Below are 21,355 nucleotides of genomic sequence, written 5' to 3'. Positions count from 1 at the left end.
GGACGTTGCTCCACAACCAGCTGGAGGCTGGTCAAGCTCAAAGAGATGGTTTTGAGGCTCAAGTTTCAGTAACTGATTTCTTTACTGATTTCCACAAATCCCTTCAATAGTTTTACATCCAATTCTACCAGAATTATAGTATGTGTGTATAAAGCTATGCACCAGGTCTTGTAAGTCTCTGTGGTTTAACTCCTGGCTTCAGCAGTCCCATGACCATCGACACCACAGGTTTGGGTACCCTTTCTTTGCTGTGTCTTGATCATGAAGAATGGCACTGAAACTCCTACAGACCTAGGAATCTCAGGTGCCTTGGGGAGCGTAAATCGCCCCCTTTGGATTTTTTACACATTTCACAAAAGTCAGTCATGGAAAGCTGGCATATGAGGTACGAAACGGCATTGATGCAAGAATAGCAATAGCAAGGCTATAATGAAGCCTCAATATAACGATCCATGAGATTCTATTATATTGATGACCTAGAAAGCCATTTATGAACTAGCCCATCTTGCCAAGTGTCCTTGATTTTCAGGGACATTTCTCATTTTGCATCAAGCACTCCCTTTGTCCCAGCTCCATCTGGCACCCATGGCCTGGGATTTACAATGCGGCAGATAATTGAAAGTAGCTTTCGTGCGCTGGGTTCGAGAACACGCCTTTACCTGAGCTTTTCAAATGCAGAGTGCTCATAACCACGGTGCCGCCTGTTCGAGCTCCATGTCCCAGCCTTCTCTCCTCTGGTTCTTCTTTCTGGGGCATATTAGAGGATTCATCAAGGGGGTTTCTGAAAGACAAGGTGCCAAAACTTTGCCAAAACTCTTTGTGTTTCCCTGAACAGTTCAACAGCCAGACTCCCAGGTCGATACATATATTCTTGCTGAGTATATTCTGAGTTTCAGGTACAAAATCGAGAACTGCAGATATATATCTTTGTTTTACACCACCTTTAAGGTATGTGTGGCAGTAAAATCACTGTTTAATAAAAAACCAGTGTTTTGATGTCTGATTTTAAAGAGAAACTTGCAGAACATGATGCTCCCTTTTATTTCATATTGTGAGTTAGTCAAAAGAAAATGGTCGTGAAGATGTTTGATGATGAAAGGCAGTATTTTTATTTTTGTGATGGGTGAGCCAAGGAACCACCTTTATGTTTGCATAAAGATGAATTTTCTCGCTCCCCCATATATAAAAACAAGGTTAAGGGCCAGGGTCTGATTTAAGCTGTAGAGTATTCTCAGTTTTGCTGTGTTTTTCCATTGCTTCATCTAGAGAAATCATGTTCATTTTGCTTCCATATTCCTCTTCTGCCTTTTTTCCAGTGACCGTTTTTCCCTTTTATTTTCTTCTTGCAGCCTGCCCCACCATCAGCTCTAGCGAAGGCTCCATACGAGGTACAGTAGCGTATCAACCCCAGAGGTGCTGGGCTGTGAGTGTGAAAACACTCCCTGCCTCGGCTTTTGAGAAATATGACAGAGCTGAGCAGGGGGGAAACGGTTTCCCTGTCCTGAAGTAAAGGGGAGAAGTCCGAGAGCTGAAATAGGACAATATCCTTTATCCTGAGACCAGTACCTGGCAGACTCATGATATGATAATAATATAGTTATATTACAATATGTTTATAATTGTAACTCAAGCCTTAGTTTCAGTCTTTACAATGTTTCCTGCACGTTTTAAAGGAAGTTGCAGTGCCAGAAGCTCCGTATCAGAGATAAACGGCTCTCAAGTAGATAATTTCTTTTGGCAAACTCCCCAGTACTGTTGGAAAATGAAGTTAAAAAAACGCACCCTGGACCAACCCCCAGAGCAAAATAAAAATTTAAGCCAAGAAACTGCAGAAGATTGTGAACGGTGCAGGCTGAGGGAACCTAGAGTGAAAGCTCCGCGTTGTAATGAAGTTGTAGCCTTTCCGTTTGCTGAAGAACGAGCTATCTCCTTTGCCCCAGCCTGCTGCAAACTCAGATAAACTAAAAAAAGAACCCCAATTGCCAGATCTTGTCTTCCTGAACAGACAAACGAAATGAGGAAATCACTCAGAGCTTTAATGTTGAGCTGGGAGAGTGGAGATGAGCCAGGGAGGCGATGTCAGAGGTGTCAGGGGAGAATCTCTGCAGACCGCATAAGGCAGGTCACCCTTGGGCATCGCAGGAAAATAGAGAGAAATGGGAATGCTCATATTTTAAAGTTCTTTCCTAATTTTTCTGACTCTTACATATAAGGCTTTTCAGGGCAGATATAATTCTCTCTCCCTGCTAGCAATTACTGGGCTGATTCCACGTCTTTTGAAGATAATATTTTTGCAGCTCCTTGAAAAAGAGAAATGGTTGGAGTAACTTCTTCCTCATTCTGAAGATATGAAAACACAGTTGTGAAAATCTCCGTCTTTAGTCTACTCTCCTCCAACAGGAGATTACAGTACATGTGCGCAGAGAGCACAGACATGAACTATTTGCCTTGGCTGCCACTTGGGGAGCAAACTCCAGGTTTCCAGTGGCTTTGCACAGCCTCACTGGTGGGGTTTTGCTATGGTGTTTTCTCCTACTGCCTTCTCCGTGTGAGCTAAAGGTTAATTCTACCTGCTCTTCAATCACACACAACCTTCTTCTGCACTCTTTTCTAATCCTACTTTTTTTTTTTTTTTGTCTGTTGCAGGGTTTGATATGATGGAAGCTTTCGGCTTAGTAGAGAAGGAATACGCCTCCGTTAAAGGTGTAGCTATGGAGCCATTCGTGTTCAGCGGTTCCCGGACCTTCACCCTGTTCAGAGACACTCAGCTCACCCAGAGGACCAGGTGGGAGCGGGGCTGTGACTGGTGGCATCTTCATCACCAGTCTCATGTGTTAGCTATGCTCAGAGTGAAGGGAGATCACTCATCTGTGGATGAACGATGACAAATGAGTTGATAAAGGCCCAGAGGACCAGGTGGGAGCGGGGCTGTGACCGGTGGCATCTTCATCACCAGTCTCATGCGTTAGCTATGCTTACAGTGAAGGGAGATCACTCATCTGTGGATGAATGATGACAAATGAGTTGATAAAGATGATAAGATAAATCGCCCCATAGGTACCCTGAAAAGAATGCCAGAGTATTTCTCCTTAAATAGATTAGGAAATTAGCCTCTGACTTTCCCCAGGATGAGTTGGACTATGTCATGCAGAAGTTAAGGGGACACAAGAGGGGTATTCATTATGATTTTTTTGTGCAGCCCAACATTTTCACAGTGAGGTTTTTCCTTTTTACAAAACCACTTTTTCCAGCAGTGTTGGGTTTTGCGATGGACGTAAGAATCATGTCACGTATGGACACTGCGCCATTCTTTAGGCATTCTGTCCACAACCACGTACACTTCAGTGATGGCAGTTTGAGGTCACATTTCCATCTCCCATCCCTTCTCCCAGCGTCTCAGTTTGGGGACAGATCTTTGCTTTAGAAATCCTTTGTCTCACAGCTGCTCTCTGCAGTTTGGTCCTTACTGACGAGAGGGAATAACCACTGACTCTGGGTTGTGACTTGACCCTGTTTCATTGGGTGCGAGGCTTCTCCACTGGGTCCCGAGGGGGCCAGGCAGCTCCCATGACCTCACCCATCTTTTATGACTATTAATCAGGAACGATCTGACTCCTAACGTTCCGTGCTGCTTTGTTTAAAGCCTAATTACTGAGGCACTGGCTCGGTTTAATCTTCGTTAAAGCAGCAAATCTTCTTAGAGTAAACAGAGCGGGGGAGATTTGGAGAAGTCTTTGGTTTAAACACTCAGAAAATTCTGGGCAAATCCTTTTGTTCAGCTGGTACATACACCCTACCAAGGACATTAGTCCTTCAGAAACAGACAGAGGAATAAGAATGTGGCATTATTTATGAATCAGTCATGAAGAGAAGCTTGATGAGTTGTGTATATGCCCATGCAAATGTGTCCTGTTGCAGATTACAGATGTATTTCAGGCATAACCAATTTGACCTTCCCCATCGCCTTGTCTCCTCACTGCTGCTCCTGCCCAGTGTGCTCTGATGGGATTGGCAGCAGCAGTGGGGAGAGCTGGTTGGGCCAGCAGCTGCTGATGGGCATCACTGCTTGGTTGTAAGTTCCAGCGCTGAGCCCAAATTTTGCAGCTGGGACATGGGGACATGGAAGGGGCTTCAGTGGGCTCTGTGCTTATCCCCAAGGGACGCTTATACCGATTTCTGCCAAGGCTTAAAGATTCACTCCAGGATACCTGGCGACCATTCCTCCCTCTTGAAGAGGAGACTTGGGCGAGTGTTTTGGAGCCTGGCAGGGATGGTTTCTAAGCTACTGCTGGGCTCCGTTTTGAAAAGCATTTAGGCTGCGCTCGCCGTGTCTCAACATTCCCCGAGGCAGCTCCAGCAGTGATGGACTGACACTGACTGCTCCACCTGGAAATTGTCCCCAGCACGAGAGGAAGGCCCTTGAGGGCTCATCGCTCAGCACAGGCTTCAACAGCTTGAGAGGGATGTGCAAAATAGGGGTCAGCCTTTCTCCTGACCTATCGTGTTCAGCTCCCAGGGGTGAAGCTTTTCCAGGCCACCCTGTCCAAGAAACACAGTGGATGAACCCTGTTGGTAGGATTTTGCCTGCTGGCTCTCTGCTTTAAGCCACTGACGCTTGCTTGGCTTGTCTCGTTGCAGCGACATCCACCTCTTTGCAATCCCACCCGAGCACACCATCAGCATCCTCCTGCGCCTCCTGCCCGAGACCCCCAAGGAGCCCTTCGCGGTGTGGCAAATAACAGACGAGGACTTCCAGCCCCTTCTTGGGGTTAACCTTGACCGTAAGGTTTCTTGTTGAATATGTTAACGTTGGGTATTTGCAAACGTTTCTGCCAGCAGCAGGACTCATTTTGACACTCACTTGGAAAGTTTTAATGTGTTTGTTATTCAGCCGCAGTTTTTTTGGGAAGCTTTGTTGTAGCTGCTAACCTTGCATTTTAAATACTGCCTAGTGCAATTGAAAGACGTATTTTCATTGTTATTCTACTTGTAACCTATTCTTTATGTTTTACATAATCTTTATTTTTACAGATTCTTTTCCCCCTGCTATTTAGAACTATTTCATTATAACACATGAAGTTTTTCCACCATATTTCAGCCTCCTTATTTACTATCATTTGTATGTGGGTTAAATCAATTTCTCTTTTAATTCTAAGCTGTTGTTTGTCCTATTTTCCCTGTAGCCAGTAAGAAAACCTTGACCTATTTCAATCATGACTACAAGGCTGATTTACAGGAAGTCTCCTTTGACCAGCAGGAAGTGAAGAAGATATTCTATGGGAGCTTTCATAAGGTCCTTATCAAGTGAGGGAGAAATGTGGCTCACGATCTCACTCCAGTCTGGGAGTATTATGCCATCAATGTGTATTGTTCAAAGTGAGGAGTGATTATTCAGATGCTTTGCATCCAGGTTGCTGGGGAACTGGAAAGCCCGTTTGATACTCTGGGGTTTATAATTGTCGAGAATTCAGGTTCAGCCCGTGTTCAACATCTGGTTTCCACATATTGATTGCATCTCTTTCCTCCAGAAACTCCAAAACTGAGGGGTTTTAAAAATCTTGATAACCAGGAAAATTTGAAAAATCAAAATTTTTAAAGAATTTGGGATTTTGGTGACCATTTAGAGCTGCAAGGAAGGAAGGTAAAAAAAATCTAGCCATGTAAGAAAGCTATTTTATCACTCATAACAGGGTTTTCTTTTGGCCATCTCTGTCCTCAGATCAAAAGTATTCCACCCAAAGGAGCGATGAGCACTTTTGCTCAGCATCTGTAGGCAGTTTCATTATTCAGCTAGTTCTGAAAACTGAATTATTTAATACTACAGCTCCAGAAAGGCTTCTCCCAAGGAGAGGTGAGGGGAACATCAGGGAGCATGTGGTGTTGCACAGCACAGAGCGCATAGCAGAAGTTAGTCCTGAGCCCCTTTGATCCTTCTGCTCATTAAAAAACCCCCACCAGTAAGAGCAGCGGTCTGGGATTTGGGCAGAAGGCATTACTATCTTTAAAAGACTCCCTCATCTCGTTGCGGAGCTCCAACCCACCTATTTCCACCTGCCTCCCAGGTGCATGTGGCTGTGAGCCACTTCAAGATCAAACTCTATCTGGACTGTAAGAAAATAGCGGAGAAACCTGTCAACACCGTCGGCAGCATCTCCACTGCTGGCTTCGTCATGCTGGGTAAGGTGACAAGGACCAGAGGACCCAGGAGCGGCTCTGCATCGGTGAGTGCCCGGTGGTACGTGCTGTTGGAGAGCGGAGGGGCTTATGTGTGGAGCTGGCTAGGGTGGGCAGATGGAGAGGAGTGCCACCTCCCATCATCGTCGCTCTGAACGCCTATAAATGCTGCGGTGACGCACGACCGTGTCCTGATCCCGCTGATCTCTGCGATTTTAATGAGCTTTCCCAGCACGGTGTTTCTCCCCCTTGCCTCCTGCCTCTGTTTGAGGTCTGGGATCAGAGGCAGCAGCGTGAGCATGTCCCAGAGGTGCCTTCACTGGCTGCATCACCTGGAGGCCAGGGAAGCGCAGGTCATGCACTGAGAGGCTGAAGCAGACAGGAGGGTTTAGGAATTGCTTCTGCAAGGGGAGGGTTTGTGCATCAGTCCCCGCTGAGTGCGATCAGGGAACACCGGTGACCGATGGCAGCAGGGCTGGACATGTCTGTCTGCAGCGTGTTCAGGCTTGCCTGGCTGCCTGCAAACGGGAGGAAAATAATCTGCAGTACTGAGCCGCTTTGGCATCTGCTGCTTGAAACAACACCCCAACACTCGGTGCCAGCCTGTGGGTATGTCCCTGGGGCACCACACAGCACAGTGAGGTCCCCCTACCTGCAAGAGAATAAGGGACAGCGTGGACTCGCTGTTGTGTCCTGTGACAGCCCAGTGCACAGTCCTAAGGGCAAAACCACCTGCGTGTACCATCTCCTGGCAACCCGCTGCCATACTCCACGAAACACCAGTGTTAAAAGTGAGCCGAAACAGAGACAAGTTCCACAAGGTGCCAGTGGGACTGTGGAAAATTTTTCACGACTTAGGTGAAACTCTTACTCCTCGGCTCTGCTTTTAGGTCTAGAAGTCCAGGGAAAACAGCACATCAGTTGATTTACAGCTTCCCTTGCCTCAAAGCAGCGCAGCAAAACCAGTTTATCCCATATGCCTCCACAGCTGCAAAGAGAACAGCAGAGGTCTGGGATATACCAGGAAAAATGTGGACACTGGAATTGCCCGTAGGAGCTGGGGGCAGCTGCCTAACAAACCAGTGGTATTCAGGCAGTGTTTACTTATTTCCTGAATAAATCCTGTGGCGATTTGATCACAAGCCTGTGGCCAACAAGGCAGGGATCTGCGCCTTCCTTGTCCCTCCCAAATTCTCCCTGCTGGCAGCTTAACTGAACAGATCTAGCCAAGTAAGGAACAGCTTCAGGCCATCCCTAATCCCGTTGCCTTTCAAGCCCAGCAAAGTTTCACATCTTCCATGGCTCTGCTGCCCTTGAGAAGACAGAGTGTCTCATTACTGGTTATTGTGGAACCTTATTTAATTTAAGACAGCTTTAAATGCCGCTTGATCTGCGGGGCTTATCTCCATCTGTATGCTGCACGGCACACTCCCTGGGCTGAGCAGCTTCTCGTTGTGAAATGCATGGAGTGGAAATGAAAAAGAATGATGAGAAATGGTGTCGAGGAAGGAAAAACAAAAAATATCTCTGCTTCATTATTTGTGTTTGCCTTTGTTAATGAGAACGGGCAGATGTGGCAGTTGTGAGAGATGTGGTGAGAGAGACAGGTTGGGGTTTCTTGGGAGGGGACCGCATCTGTCCTGGGAAATGCTGCTGCCATGTTTACTCTTCTCTCCACACCCCTAAAGGGAGCAAAGCAAAGTTTGCTTTCACATTTTAGTGATGCTGAAGCCCAGCTACTGGAGAACCTGCCTGCAGGAGCAGGACTGTGAGTAAATTGGGACTTGCCTCTTGCTGGTGTGAAGCTGCTTGTGGACTGGCTGAGGAAGTCACAGAGACCCGAGGGCTTGTAAAACACGCAGGGGCCAGGGGTGCTTTTCATGTTGTGGCTTTTTTTGGGCACAATTATAGTTGGGACCACATGGAAAAGTCCTGTCAAATCATCCCTGAAGATTATTTTTAACACTTGAACGTCATGAGATTTAGTGATGGACCACGTGTGCCAATGCTACTTGCTTGCCAAACTCTCTTTTCTCCCCAGTTCCAGCTGCAGTCTTTGCAGATCATCTGCAGCAGCGTAGGGGCAGAGGAAGACAGATGCTGTGATCTCCCTGCACTGGTAAGACAAGAGGGACCACTTTGCTAATTGACATGAAGCTGGGGATGATAGAACAAGTCCATGGCACTGAAGTGACACTGCCAATGATTTTGATTGATAGACTCAAGAGGGGCAACATTTTTTCCCCCGCTCTTCTCTTGGGAATAACACCTATCTGTTTCTTGTTGAAGTGAACAAAACCGCTTGCTTCAAAAGGAATGAAAACTTCAAATCCTGGTGCAGCAGGTATCCCTCCTGTCACGACTTCATGTGTGACAGCACCACTGTCAGTCCTACAGCCACAGCTTTCCTGCCACCTCAGCCCCGGGTCACAACATCCTCCTTTCAAGTTTTCTTTTCAACCCAGGAAGATGCTTTGTGGGGTGTATAAATGCTTAGCAAGGAGAAAATGATCTTCCAGTATGTGTTAGGCAAGTTAAAGACAGGGCTGTTTCATATATTTTTGCCTAAACTTGTTATTTCACAGGAAAATAAACCGCTCAGTTGCTTGCAGAAATCCCTACAGCAGAAAGACTGAATTTTGAGACATTGCAGATGTTACCTGTGATCCATCCCGCTCTTGCCATGCAGCTGCTGATGCCACTTTGGCTTGCTTTCCTTTCAGAGGGACGAGGAGACCTGCCCTACCTTAGCTCCTGCCTGCTCTTGTACCTCTGGCCGCCCAGGCTTGCCAGGACCTCCGGGGCCCCCGGTAAGTTCACCCTTCCCTGCAGTATATCGCACACACATGGGTGTTGTTTCATGGTTTTGGGGCGTGCCAGGCATGAGGGTAACACTCGTGGGGGACCATGAGGTCTTAGAATCACAGAATCGTTTATGTTGGAAAAGACCCTTAAGATCATCAGCACCAACTGTTCCCCCAGCACTGCCAGGTCCCCACCGCCCCCTGTCCCTCAGCAGCACCTCCACACGGCTGGGAAACCCCTCCAGGGACGGGGACTCCACCAGTGCCCTGGGACAGGCCAGGACAACACCAACAGGACAGAAATGGTTCCTTCAGGGACAACCTCAACCTCCCCTGGTGCAACTTGAGGCGATTTCCTCTCGTCCTGTCTCAAGGACTTTGTACTCCTTGTGCCAGGGCAAGGCTGAGAGGTGCCCTTCAGATTTCAGATGCTGACGGAATGGGGAGATGGCGAGTTGGCAACACAACAGCCGCAGCTGGGAACAGGCTGAGCAGTTCCTGGTGCCACGTTAATCCTCTTAGGAGAGGACGGGTCACCCTCAGTGCCTGCAGAGATTTCATGGATTGGAGGCTCTGAAACTCTTTGTAAATGGAAAGAAAAAACACACCACGAAACCTTCCTGTCTGGTTTCTATGTTAAGTGGGAGCCTTATACGTGTCTGTGTGGGTGGGCAGTGTAAAGAGAAAGGGGAATCCTACCTGTCCCCAAAGTTCCCTCTCTACAGTGAACGTGACCTGGGGGGAGTGATAACAGTCATTAAGTGTGTAACATGCTCAGGGGTAAAGCACATATGCAATATTTTGTCCTATTGGTTACAGACACAGGAGAGTGCCTTAAATTACAAGAGAAAATATCCCAGTTAAACTAGGAAGCAGTTATCAAGAAAATCTTGCTTTTTAGAAGTTTGGGGAAAAACACTTTATTTGCCCAAGGTAACCAACATCTGACAACCTGTCCAGAGCAGCCCATTCCAACCGCTCCAGGTGCTTTTCCCCTGGAAAATGTCCATAAAAACCCATCAGGTGAGAAGGTTTCAGATCACCTCCTGCATTACCGTGGTTTAACTGTGAATTCAGTTCGGCGCTTTGCAAGGAGCAGCACCTCATTGCAGAGTAATTATGTGCTCATTCCAGTGGAAGTTTAATTACACAGCACACTCCTCTGGCACAGTCTGCTGCAACATCCTCAGTGCATAATTACCAGCTTGCATTGCCCTGTGGATTAAACACCTCCCCGGTACAACTCTTTAGGGAGCAGGACTCTTCTGAGCATTAGAGAAAACGGGGTTTGGACACACAGCCGTATCCTCACGCCACTAAACCTTTGGTAATTTGCTGCAGTTACAAGAGCACTCGTTGCAATTTTTAAAACTCCAGTTATCAAAACTCTGCCCCACCTTTTTTTTATCTCTGTCCTTAATGAGTGGTTTTGCCCAGGTCCACCTGGCTTCCAAAAGGAGCTTCTGGGGACTTCTGAAGGCACCTTTCCCAAAGCTCCCTGCCTGACTTCTTAATTCAAATCCATTGTTGTTTTGGGGTTTTTTTATATTCAAGAGCAGAAACGTTCAGATTAAGATGTCAAAACTTCGCAATATTGGGTCATGCTGCAAGATTGGTTTCTTCTCTCCATCCAGCAGTTGTGCAGATGCAGAGCTAAGCCAAGTCTCCCTGAAGCTGGTTGCTGTCCCTGAGCTCAGCATGTGGCTGTTCTCTCAGGGCAGTGTTATAAAACATGGTCCCAAAGGGTTGTAGATGTGAGCACCCCTTTTCCTTCTCAAGTGTGTTCCCATGTTCATACGTGATGCCTCAGCATGGATTCTCTGGGAGAGTTGGAGGGAGGAGGTTGGGCAGGTTGAAACTTCACCTCTCCCTGCTGGGGACGAATGCAGTGTACCCACCGCCTGTCCCAGAGGGCTGTGCTCTTCCACTGCCCTCCTCTTTCCCACATTTGCTGGATGACTTCGTTTGTTTTCTTGTCTCCATTTTCTGCGAGCTCTCTGGGGCAGGAAACATCAACCACCACCTCTGTCCCATAGGCTCTTGGTTACACTGAAATAAAGTTTATGGTATTTGTAACAGCAGCTTTGTGTCCTGCTGGCAGGGCAGCCCTGGGAGGAGAGGACCTCAAGGGGAGCAGGGGGAGCCAGGACCCAAGGTGAGTCCTGATACTCAGCACTCCCTCTGGCTTTGTTTGCTTCAGGCTGTGTCGGGGGCATGATGCAGGGGTGCAGGCTCCTCTGTTAGTGCAGAGCACACATCCACGTTCATTCCTGGGCTGAGCTGGACCCGTTAGGCTGGAGACTGTTTCACTGCACCCAGCAGAGCCCAAACAGAGCCTTAAGGACTGAGGCATTGAGGAGGATGGGATCACTTATCTATTAAATGCTCAGCTGGGCTTTGCAAGTTGAGATGATGAGCCTGATTGTGCTGCATTAATGCAACGCACGTGGTCAGCAGTGTTCTCTGAAAGCAGTCTGGCTGGAAAATGGTCAGTCTTTGCGCTGTGCCTGTTCTGGCTACCAAGACAGATTGGCACTGCTCTGGGGCAGAGCAGCATGAACAGAGCAAGAGCCACACAAAGCCTTCAAGAGCAGCTTTGAGGTGAGCATAAGGAATGGCTGGGTCTGAATCCCTGAACCGTGGGGACTGGAGCAAGCCCTGGTGCAAGTGTTCACTTCTCCAGTGATCAACGCAGGGCAGAGCCAGCCCAGTCCATTGTTCCCCTTCTTTGGGACAACATCTGGGAGAGCAGCGTGGTTACAGGGGCAAGATTTTGGGGAAGGAATGAGAAGGGATGCAGATCTCAGCCACAGGTTACGGAACAGTCCCCTTTGCTCTCTGGCCACCTTGAATAAGAGGAACGACCTGCTGCTTGGGAAGGTGAATCGTGCTTTGCAAAGCACCATCTGTAGCTGTGCTCTCTTCACCCATGAATGTGCAGCAAAACCTTGGCCCTTAAAGGCAAAGGCAGCTGATGTTACTAGAGCTCACAGTCCTGACTTCATCTTGGGTCCTGTGGATGGTTCATGCTGACCCAGATCGTGCAATGCAGCCCATGGGAAGAGCAGGCACTAATTGTTTTCTTTCCTTATGTTTGGTTTCATGTCTTTGGCTTTAGGGTGAACCAGGCCCACCTGGACAAGTAGGGCCAAAGGGTCCTAGTGGCCAGCAAGGCTCTCCAGGCTCCCAAGGGATCACAGTTCAGGGTCCTGTGGTACGTCTTCTCTTCCACTGCCTTTTTCTTGTCCCTTGCTCTTTGCAGTTAGAACATGTCTCAGAAGCAGGTGTCTCAATAAAGCCCCAAAACATGATCTCTGTGTTTACATCATCCTTACTAACAGCTGGACAGCTGCACTAGAGCGAGGCGATGATCAGTCTCTTCACGCTGGCAAGGCCTGCTCTTAGTCATGCTGGCAAAAGGCTGCTTCTGTCCAGGCTTTCCCTAACGTGCCTTTAATGAAAACAGCCCAGTGAAGAATTTAGGCATTTTCCTTTGCAATGATCATCGTTGTCTAGGGAGAAGCAGAGCTGGAGGCTGCTGCATGGGATGGCAGAAACCCCATGCACATGCTGTGGCTGTAAATAATCCTGTAGCACTGCAGAGAAACTGGGATGTGGAGCATTATGATGCTGCTTGCCTTACAGGATGCTGCACCGTGCCTGACTATGTGCTTCTGTTTCAATTCAAGGGACCACCAGGAATTAAAGGGGAGAAAGGAGACACTGGAAGTCCTGGCATGCAGGTAATGGTAGACACTTTGAATTGCCTCAAAGATTTGTCCATTTTCCCCAGTCACTAGTTCAAGCAAGATTGAAGAGCCATAGAGTTGCTGCTGTTGTCTCTTTGGGAAATGTCTTTCATTTTGGAGTGTCTCCGCTTTCCCAGGAGAAACTGAATCGGTACCAGAAAGATATACCTCTCTGGAAGCTAGGTATAATGGAGTGAAAGGTGGGATAACAGTGATAACAAATAACTCTATTTCTTCCCTCTTTTTCTTGTGCCCCCTGTTACAAGATGAATTAGGGCAATGGTAACCAGATGCCAACTTCACCCAGTAATTCTGATTTACAGGGTGTTCCTGGTGTGCAGGGAGCCCCAGGCAGGGACGGTCTTCAAGGTGCAAAGGTAAAATCTCTCACCTCTCAGTTTTCATGCACGGGTGGCTAAAATTCTGCTGTGAGCACACCAGCAGAGAGCCAGAACATCTCGCTCTCCTGATGCATAAGTGAACAGCCTTTTTACAAAGCCAGAGAAATTAGGGGGGAAAAAAATGGTTAATCTCAGGTTTGTCCAAATGTGACCAGGTGCCACCCTTCTTGGCCGCTTGGCAGGTGCATTTTTTACCCATTCACAGCAAGCTCCTCTTAAAAGCAGCATGAGGAAAACCCACCTCACTGCTTACTAGGACTCTTCGAATCCTCTCGTTAGTAACGGACTGGATTTGGCTTTGCAGGGGGTGAGGGGACTAGAAGGCACAGCTGGGCCCCCAGGACCTCCTGGACCAAGGGTGAGTGCTCACTGGGAGTGATGTGTATCACAATCTCTTCCTCACCAGGGGTTTGTGGTTTCTCCTGACTAGCTGTCACCCAGAGGTGTCAGGGCAACCCCCCTGCTTGAGCTATCACGAGACACCAGCAAGGAGATGCTTGTTTTGCTATTTTTGCTTTCCTGGTGCTACTGTTCTGCAACTGTTGGTTGAGTCTGAGGGCTCGTCTGACTGAAGGCAGCAGGAGCTGGAGGCTCAGGCAGGTGTGAAATTCGCCCCCCACACCATTTCCAATATCAGGGCTGGATGTAGATAGGTGTATTTGCCCTCTGCTGTGCCCAGGATAGCAGAAACTGAAGATGATTTACAACCTTCTGCTAATTTGAAAGCACCAAAGCCCTTCCCAGTTCTGGGAAACAGGTGCACTTCACTTTGCATGGGAGACTGAACCAAACCTGGGCTTCGATGCTGGGTGGTGGACCTGGCTGCTATTCTCACTGATGAAGTACAAGGAATTTGGCAGTGATGAACAGTGTAAGATGGAGATTTCTCACTGCTGTCTGTGCATTAGACCACACAGTAGTTACGCTGAAGTTATGTATTTATGGGAGCTAAGGCTGAATTCAGCTCATAACTTTGACTTGCTCATCCTGAGAAGATGTGGAGCCATCAGAGCTGAACCTCAGCTTTCTAAATATGAGGAAAGCACTGTAGCCTTCAGAGCAGGCTCTGAGAACCGTTCTGGTGCTGCCTTGGAGACTTCTTTAATTTTCACTGATCAGAAGAGTTGCTAATACCTACTGAGATGAAGTGTAATAGCCAGAAAATTATAAAAGAAAGTATTTCTACTGGCTGTTTTTTGCTTATTTTTTCTTCCCTTTATGACTGCAAAGGGCGCAGACACTTCAGAAAGAGGAGAAGGCAAAGATGACACTTCCCACTCTCTAAGCTGCTGTTACTATTGTAAAGTATTAGAGGCAAACAAGGTCTTAAAGGAAAAAGAAAACAACAGCATGGTATTAGGAGGATGGAGGGAAAGCTTCTACTCTAGGCTATGCCTAAACCTGAATGTATAATGAAGGATCTAAAGCCTGCAGAGTAAAAACCACATTGTAGCGTGTTGGCAAAACTCAGCTTTGCTGGCTTGACCATAACTGAGACAGTAATAGGAAATGACGTGGACGTGACTCACACGCAATATACTCTTAACGTTGGACTCATGGTTGGAGGAGGGGCTGACGCAAACCTTAAGGCGATGGCCTGCTGGAGTCCTCTAAACTCAAACTGCTGGTGCCCCTGGAGCTGCAGGGAAATGTCAGCCTTGAACAGAAAAAGGAGAAAGTGAGGAAATAACTGGACTTTCTTCTGTGTCTTGCAATTAATGCCTGCAGGGTTTCCAAGGAGTGACAGGCTCCCGTGGCAGCAGTGGGGAGAAGGGACCTCCGGGTGACGTTGGGCCAACAGTAAGTTTCTTCTTTTGGGTCTCAAAGAAGGCAAGACGTAAAATAATTGAGCAGAAACAAGCTGTTCCCAGAGCAGCTCCCCCTCAGAGTCTCAGGAATAGTTTTAGTTCGCACTTGTCCTTCTTGAGGAGGTGTCTGGCCATGCAAGGCTCAGGCTACTGAACTGTAAATAAGGCATTTAACAAATCCCACCTCCCTTCACTCCCTGCCGATTCACAAGCTGCGCAAAATCCAACATCCAAACAAATTCCTGGTGAAAGATTCTAGAATAAAGCAAGAGAGTCAGTCCCGAGCTGGAGCTGCCAGCGTGGAGCTTGCAGGAGCGGCCACAGCTCTAGATGTGGCAGGTATTTCTCCTTCTCAGGTGTTAAAACCCACCTGCTACATTGGGAAACCTGCTCTGTGATGGTATCAGGAATTTCCACTTCCCTGGTGATGGGGCTTTGTGCTGCTGCTTCTGCTGCCTCCTTCTTCTTCTTCAAAAAGAAACCAAAATATTCCCGTGAGCTTGAAGCTCTCCTCATCACTGCCCCGAGGTCAAGGAAAGGCCAAGAGTGTGGGATACGAACTTTGTGCTCCATGTCCCGCTAATGTAACCCACATCCCCTTCTTCCTTCTGCTCTCCCTTTCCCTAGACTTTTATTTTCTTTCCTCATAGGGGCTGCCGGGTCCAAAAGGAGAAAGAGGAGAGAAGGTGGGTTTTTCTGATGCTGGGCAACACCATGACTGTATCCTACCCTCAGAAGAGTGAGTGTGGGAACCTGCTGTGCAAGCTGTGCTTACACACACAAACCCAACCTTCATGAGCACCTACAGCCTGGTGCCTTCCCAGTGCCTGCACCGACTGTGCTGGGGGGATAGAGGTAACCCTGCAGCAGTCAGGAGCTGCTTAGCATCCCTGGTGGAGATGAAGAAATGCCACCTGAAAATCTGTTCTTTGCTGAGGAGGAAAACCCAAACCCACCTGGCTTCATGGAGCTGTTGTTTTTTTAACGGGCTGCATGAGAAGAGGCTGGTTTCTCATAACCCTCTGGCACGCCCCAGCGCGGAGCCTCTGAGGGCAGGAGATCCACGCTGCCTTTGAAGGTTATTTCATTGTGAGAGGAAGTTTTTTTCCTCCCGATTTTTGGTTAAAAAGAAACCCTGTGTCTTTCTAGGAGCCCGAGTCTCATTGCCAAGACTGGCTTATGTGAATCAGGCTTCAGAGAGGGGTGGGTGCTTTCGTCTCAAGTTAGTGCCTCAGTATTATCATTACTAACAATATTCTCCTCCCATTCCTGCCAAATTTTCCCTTTTGATCTGTTTTTTTTTTTTCTTTTTTTGGCAGTGGAACTTTCCTTTCCCTCCTCCCTTGGGTGTTATACTAAGCTTTTTTTTTTTCTGTCTGGGTAACCTGCACAGTGACGCTGCCAGAGACGTATGATTTATCAATGTTTTTGGAAGGACGCGGTGTGTCAGTTGTGAATTTTCGCAGATAGAGGCCGTGTTTATTTTTAGGCAGCTCTTTTGCATTTTTATCACTTTACTAAAACTTTCCAAAGGACACAATTAATTCAGAATACAGTAACAGGAAGATCAATATTCATAAAAGATTTAGACAAAGATAGGGCATTGTAATATCTGATCGTATTAAATGTTTTACATATCACAGAACACTGAGTTACAGACTTCGCATCTTTTTCGATCAAATTTGAGAGTGAAACTTACTCTCCCTTTTTTGGTAGCTTCGGTAATTATTGAGATGCAGTCTGGGCTTTTTGATGTGCAGGAGAAAAGCAATTATTGATGTTTCCCAATTTCAATTTCGTGGCTTTGCTGCTCTGTGACAAATGAAGCAGCATTTCACGGTAATTAATACCTATGAAACTCGAGCTGACAAGAAATCTGGCAGAAAGCTCCCATGCATTATAATATTGATCCTTTTTAAAAAAATATTATTACTTCCTTTTTTTTTTAATTAAAAAAATATTTCACTTCAGGGGGAACCACAGTCCTTGGCCACAATTTACCAGCTCGTTAGCCAGGCTTGTGAGCGGATGATTCAAAGTGAGTATAACCAGCCTGGTTCCCCAGCGTGTCCACATCTCTCCAGCAGTGGTGAACAAAACCAGAGGGGAGGCAGCATGAAGCTGTGATGACCCCGGGAGCTTCTCCATCCTCTTCCATGCTAAGCACCACCCATAGCAAATGTCCCACCACAGGCTCTCAGTTGGTTTTATTGAGTGGCATTAGCAGACAGACCTGTGAAATATTTCTTTGGAAAACCCTTTGGCATGTTGCAAAACCTCCTTTATTTTTTAAACGGAAAAGCTTGAAACTAATTTGAAGGAGATAATTCTTTCAGCGATTCATGCTGATTCCTCTTGAGACGAGGCTTTTTTGGTAAAGCTCCTGTGCTGTGGTGCGTGAAGAGAAGCAGCAGTTTGCCCAAGGTCAGGCTGCAAAGTCGTGACTCAGCTGCCCATCTTCCCGGTCAGCTTCTGGCTTTCTCAGTTGGGACTGACAACTTTTTAGTACTATCTGATCATTATAAGTACCTTTTTAGACAACATCCTTGGATTTTTGTCCCTTTTCTACATCTCCCAGCCAAAGAAACATCCATTTTCTGTCTTGCTTTCTCAGCTCATGTGTTGAAATTTGACTCATTCATTCATGAACATGCAAGGAAGCCAGTTCCCATCTGGGAAGAAAGGTTAAAACCAGGAGAACCAGGATCACCAGGTCCTCCAGGTCCCCCTGGAAACATCGGAGAAAGAGGAGAAAATGGCATCCCTGGACAGCCAGGCAAAGATGGGTATCCCGGAGAAAGAGGTATGGACAGAAGCGTCTGTAAGCAATTTTTACTGTAGCTTTGATACTTTAACTAAACATTTTAGTGCCTCAATCAGTACTCTAAAGATAATCCATGATATTATCTCCTCTCATTGCCACTTTCCTTTTGGACTTCTCTCTTCTAGGAAGAGAAGCCCGAGTTAGACAGCTCAAAGAGCAGGGAGAAGACAGATGCAACCCACTCTTTTTGCAAGTTCTGCTCTGAGAGGAAGGGCGGTTCGCTACTATGTGTATGTTTAGAGGAGATGGAGAGTTTAATTTTAAAGAGCAGGAGGCTTTTCCTACAGAAAGGCAAAAGAAACAGCCATTTGGATGAGCAGGTGGTGGTGGAACAGATCACCTCTGGGCAGAATTGATGAGTCTTGGAAAACACTGAAGGAAGGCGTAAGGCAGCTGAAGTAATATTGAAAGTGGAACTAGCTTCCTGGAGCAGTAGTTCCAACAACAAAAGCCTCACACGTGACTAAAGAAATAGATTAATGTAATCTCAGAAAGAGGCATCTGTTATTACCCAGGAATGAGCGAATGGTGGGAATGCATTTCGCTTGGCTTTACAGACCACATTTGTCAGCGGCTCAAGTAATTGTCAAAATAAAAAGCAAACTGTTGGTTTCAGCAGCGTGCTAACACTTCTGAGTAACTAGACACCCCTGTTTGACTCCTTACTCACCATTTGATCTGAGCTGGTATCTGCAGAGCGTATCAAAATGTCACTTACAAGAAAAGGGACGTAACAACCTGCAGAGTTGCCAGGCTGTCAAATAAGGAGATGATGGAAGACAAATATTCCTGAAAAACAATCTTAAGGACATGGCTGATCAAAATGTTTTTCATCTCAAAAATGTGAAAAAAAGGTATTTTGTCAAAATGCACCTGTTTCTCTGAGATGTATTGGCTTCACGAGCAATTTCATGCCAAACCAGCAATCCTGACTTACCAGGAACTGGTCAAAGAGACGGTTCAGCTTTGTGATTTATCTGATCCATCCGAAAAACATGGGAGTGGACCTCAGGCCAGCGCACTGACACCAGCGCTGTGGATTTCTCCATGAAGAATCTCCATTCTCACCCACATCAGGCTGCAAACCAGCACATGTTGGAGCCCTGTTGGTCTTGGGGAAATGGCTGCTCAGGAAAGGAGAGTGGGTGGCCAGGCAGAATTAAAGGGAATGGATGTTCCTCTGTGTTGCCAAGGGCTGTGATTCCACTTCAACAACCAAGAGGCTGGTGGGGAGACTGGGGAGCATTAATTCAGGGTGAAATGCCAAATGCAGTGAAGTGACACTTATCTCTTATCTGTGATTAGGTGCCCCAGGGCCCAAAGGAGAAAAAGGGATGGCTGGAGCCACTGAGGAAGGGGTCCAAGGACCCAGAGGCAGAACAGGTAGAGTGAATACAACCTCATTGTACTGACGCAGTGGGACCATCCAGGGGTCACCAGCTGCCAGATTCAAAGCATCGTTCAGCCTTAGGACCACTGTGGTGGGGCTGGCTGACCTTCCCACTGCAGCACTGCTGGCAGCATCCTGCTGCTTCCTCTCTGGTCCTGGCAGCTCCTCTGCCCTGGTACCCATTCCCAGGTAATGACGGGTTTTAAGGACCTGAGACACTTCCAGGGAGTTTTAGTTTTGCTGCCCTTTTGCATGCAAGACCAGAGGCTCAGGGGATAGAACCTCTGAAAATTCAGCTCATCAAATGCAAGGATTTTGGAGGAATCTGTTAGGATTTGGCATACTCCTCCATCCTGATCCTTGTTACTAGGAATTCATGGGAGGTTTGCCAATGATGTAAAAAGCCAGGCACTATCAAGCCAGTGTTGTCAAAAAATACTCTTCTCTATTTTAATTTTTACTGTTGAGATGTAAAGACACAAAAACCAGTTACTCTTGGATAGACCCTGGGGCTAAGGTGATTTTCTGCACTGACATATAGGTAGACTTCGGATTCTCATAACTAGGCTTCGTTTTTATCCAAGCTGGGCATCCTTAAGGTCAAGAATAAGCCTTCTAGTTACTATGATTCAGAGAAGGTTTTCCAACTGGCAGGATCCATTTTTTCCACCAAAATGAGGAAACAATACCCAGAGAATGAACCACCATGTAGGATGGAGAAAATATAGATGAGGTATTACACCAAAGCAGCTAAAGTAGATGTGCTACAGCTTACAGGGCTTCTCTCTCTTCAGGCCCACCAGGAGAAGTTGTGCTGGGGAAGCCAGGTCCAAAAGGCTACCCTGGGAACGCTGGTCCTCAAGGTTTTCCTGGTGTCAGAGGACAGCCTGGACCGTCTGGACATCCAGGGGGTTGTGATATCTCTGGATGTTATGGAGCAGGTAGAAGAGGTAAGTCCTGACCATCCCAGTACAAAGGTTAATGATTTTAGAGCTGGTGTCTCTGGTTACTTTTCTAAACTAGGCAGAGACCTTTGTTCATCCCTCAGACACTGTTAGTCCTGCGAGACTCTCCTTTGCAAAGCAATCAGCATGATTCACGTGCAACTCATAGCGAAAAAAGCCAGTTCAATTGAGGGCTCCTCAGCCGTCCTTCATGGATTAACACGTAACTGCAGCAGCAGTCAAAGGCGTGCAGTGATCCTGAGGGTATCTCCAGTTCTTTATGTCCCCAGCAGTGTTTCCATGGTGGATAGAGAGGAACAATATCTCAATTCCTACACACATCTTTTGTGGAGTCTCAATTGCACAAAGTTCTGAGCAATGAAGAAAATCACTAGCACCGAACAAAAGATTTACAAGGGAAGGGAATTAACTCTGTGCTGTTCCTTCTCAGCGTTACCTGACACTGCATTATTGTGTGCTCAGTGGCCTCATCTCCTTTCCACACACAGATTTCATCCCCTGACGGCTGGTGCAGAGGCAGCTGAAGACCTCGCTTTGCCCTGGAAATCTCTGGGTGGAAGCTCCACGCACGCCAAGAGAAGGAGCATCATGAGCACCAAATGTCTTGTTCATCTTTTTCTAATGTCCCATCATTTCTGTGTAGACAAGTCAATCAAACGCTAAAGCCCCCCAACCAGCCTGTGTTCAGATGAGTCAGCCATTCGTTTTCCAGCACTGGACAACCCCAATGTCCAAACTCACCTTGCACGTCCCACGGCCAGCCGAAGTCCGAGATGCAGGCTGACAGACTTGAGAAAAAGAACTAATGTATTGAAATGCTCAGAAATAACAGATAATTTTTGCCCATTTGTCTGCTTGTGGTTTGTTTTCGTCAGTTGTTAGTCTGGAAACAGAGGAAAACAGCACCTCCTGCCCAAAGATGCAAATCCACCGGAGGAATCTGCATTTGCTGTAGGTTGACAAGGTAACCACATCCAGCACCGTGTTGACTGTTTCAGCTTTCGGCTTCCTTGCGGGGCCGTTAGGTACACGAGCACGCAGACAGCGTGCTCACCCACGCGTGATGTGACAAACCCCACCATTAGCCTTCGTTCTCTGGGGCTTGGAAAGTGTCAAGAAAAGCCTGAGATCAGACAGAGCACAGTCGTACAGCGAGAGGAGCTGGGATTAACCTGCTGGCCTCTTCCACCACTCCCTCCTGCAGTCTCAGTGGCTACTTTACATTTTACCAGGTACAATA

General features: G+C 47.1%; 1 protein-coding gene across 1 annotated transcript in view; it reads left to right on the top strand.

Annotated features, from left to right (window-relative positions):
- Positions 1–20,617, top strand: part of COL20A1 (collagen, type XX, alpha 1) — a 42,372-nt gene extending 21,755 nt beyond the window's left edge. Inside the window, exons 21-39 of the mRNA XM_010135816.1 lie at positions 1,350–1,388; positions 2,647–2,785; positions 4,639–4,781; positions 5,184–5,293; positions 6,063–6,221; positions 8,216–8,293; positions 8,898–8,984; positions 11,080–11,133; positions 12,097–12,192; positions 12,668–12,721; positions 13,051–13,104; positions 13,433–13,486; positions 14,857–14,928; positions 15,587–15,622; positions 16,908–16,974; positions 17,551–17,739; positions 19,066–19,143; positions 19,945–20,100; positions 20,604–20,617. Coding sequence (XP_010134118.1) covers positions 1,350–1,388; positions 2,647–2,785; positions 4,639–4,781; positions 5,184–5,293; positions 6,063–6,221; positions 8,216–8,293; positions 8,898–8,984; positions 11,080–11,133; positions 12,097–12,192; positions 12,668–12,721; positions 13,051–13,104; positions 13,433–13,486; positions 14,857–14,928; positions 15,587–15,622; positions 16,908–16,974; positions 17,551–17,739; positions 19,066–19,143; positions 19,945–20,100; positions 20,604–20,617 — 1,679 coding nt within the window. The remainder of the gene's footprint in view (positions 1–1,349; positions 1,389–2,646; positions 2,786–4,638; positions 4,782–5,183; positions 5,294–6,062; positions 6,222–8,215; positions 8,294–8,897; positions 8,985–11,079; positions 11,134–12,096; positions 12,193–12,667; positions 12,722–13,050; positions 13,105–13,432; positions 13,487–14,856; positions 14,929–15,586; positions 15,623–16,907; positions 16,975–17,550; positions 17,740–19,065; positions 19,144–19,944; positions 20,101–20,603) is intronic.
- The last annotated feature ends 738 nt before the right edge of the window (positions 20,618–21,355 follow it).

This window comes from Buceros rhinoceros, unplaced genomic scaffold (genome assembly GCF_000710305.1).
Source record: "Buceros rhinoceros silvestris isolate BGI_N320 unplaced genomic scaffold, ASM71030v1 scaffold300, whole genome shotgun sequence".
Classification (NCBI taxonomy): Eukaryota; Metazoa; Chordata; class Aves; order Bucerotiformes; family Bucerotidae; genus Buceros; species Buceros rhinoceros.
Note: the sequence above shows the minus strand (reverse complement) of the source record. Positions and strands in the feature narration are given on the sequence as shown.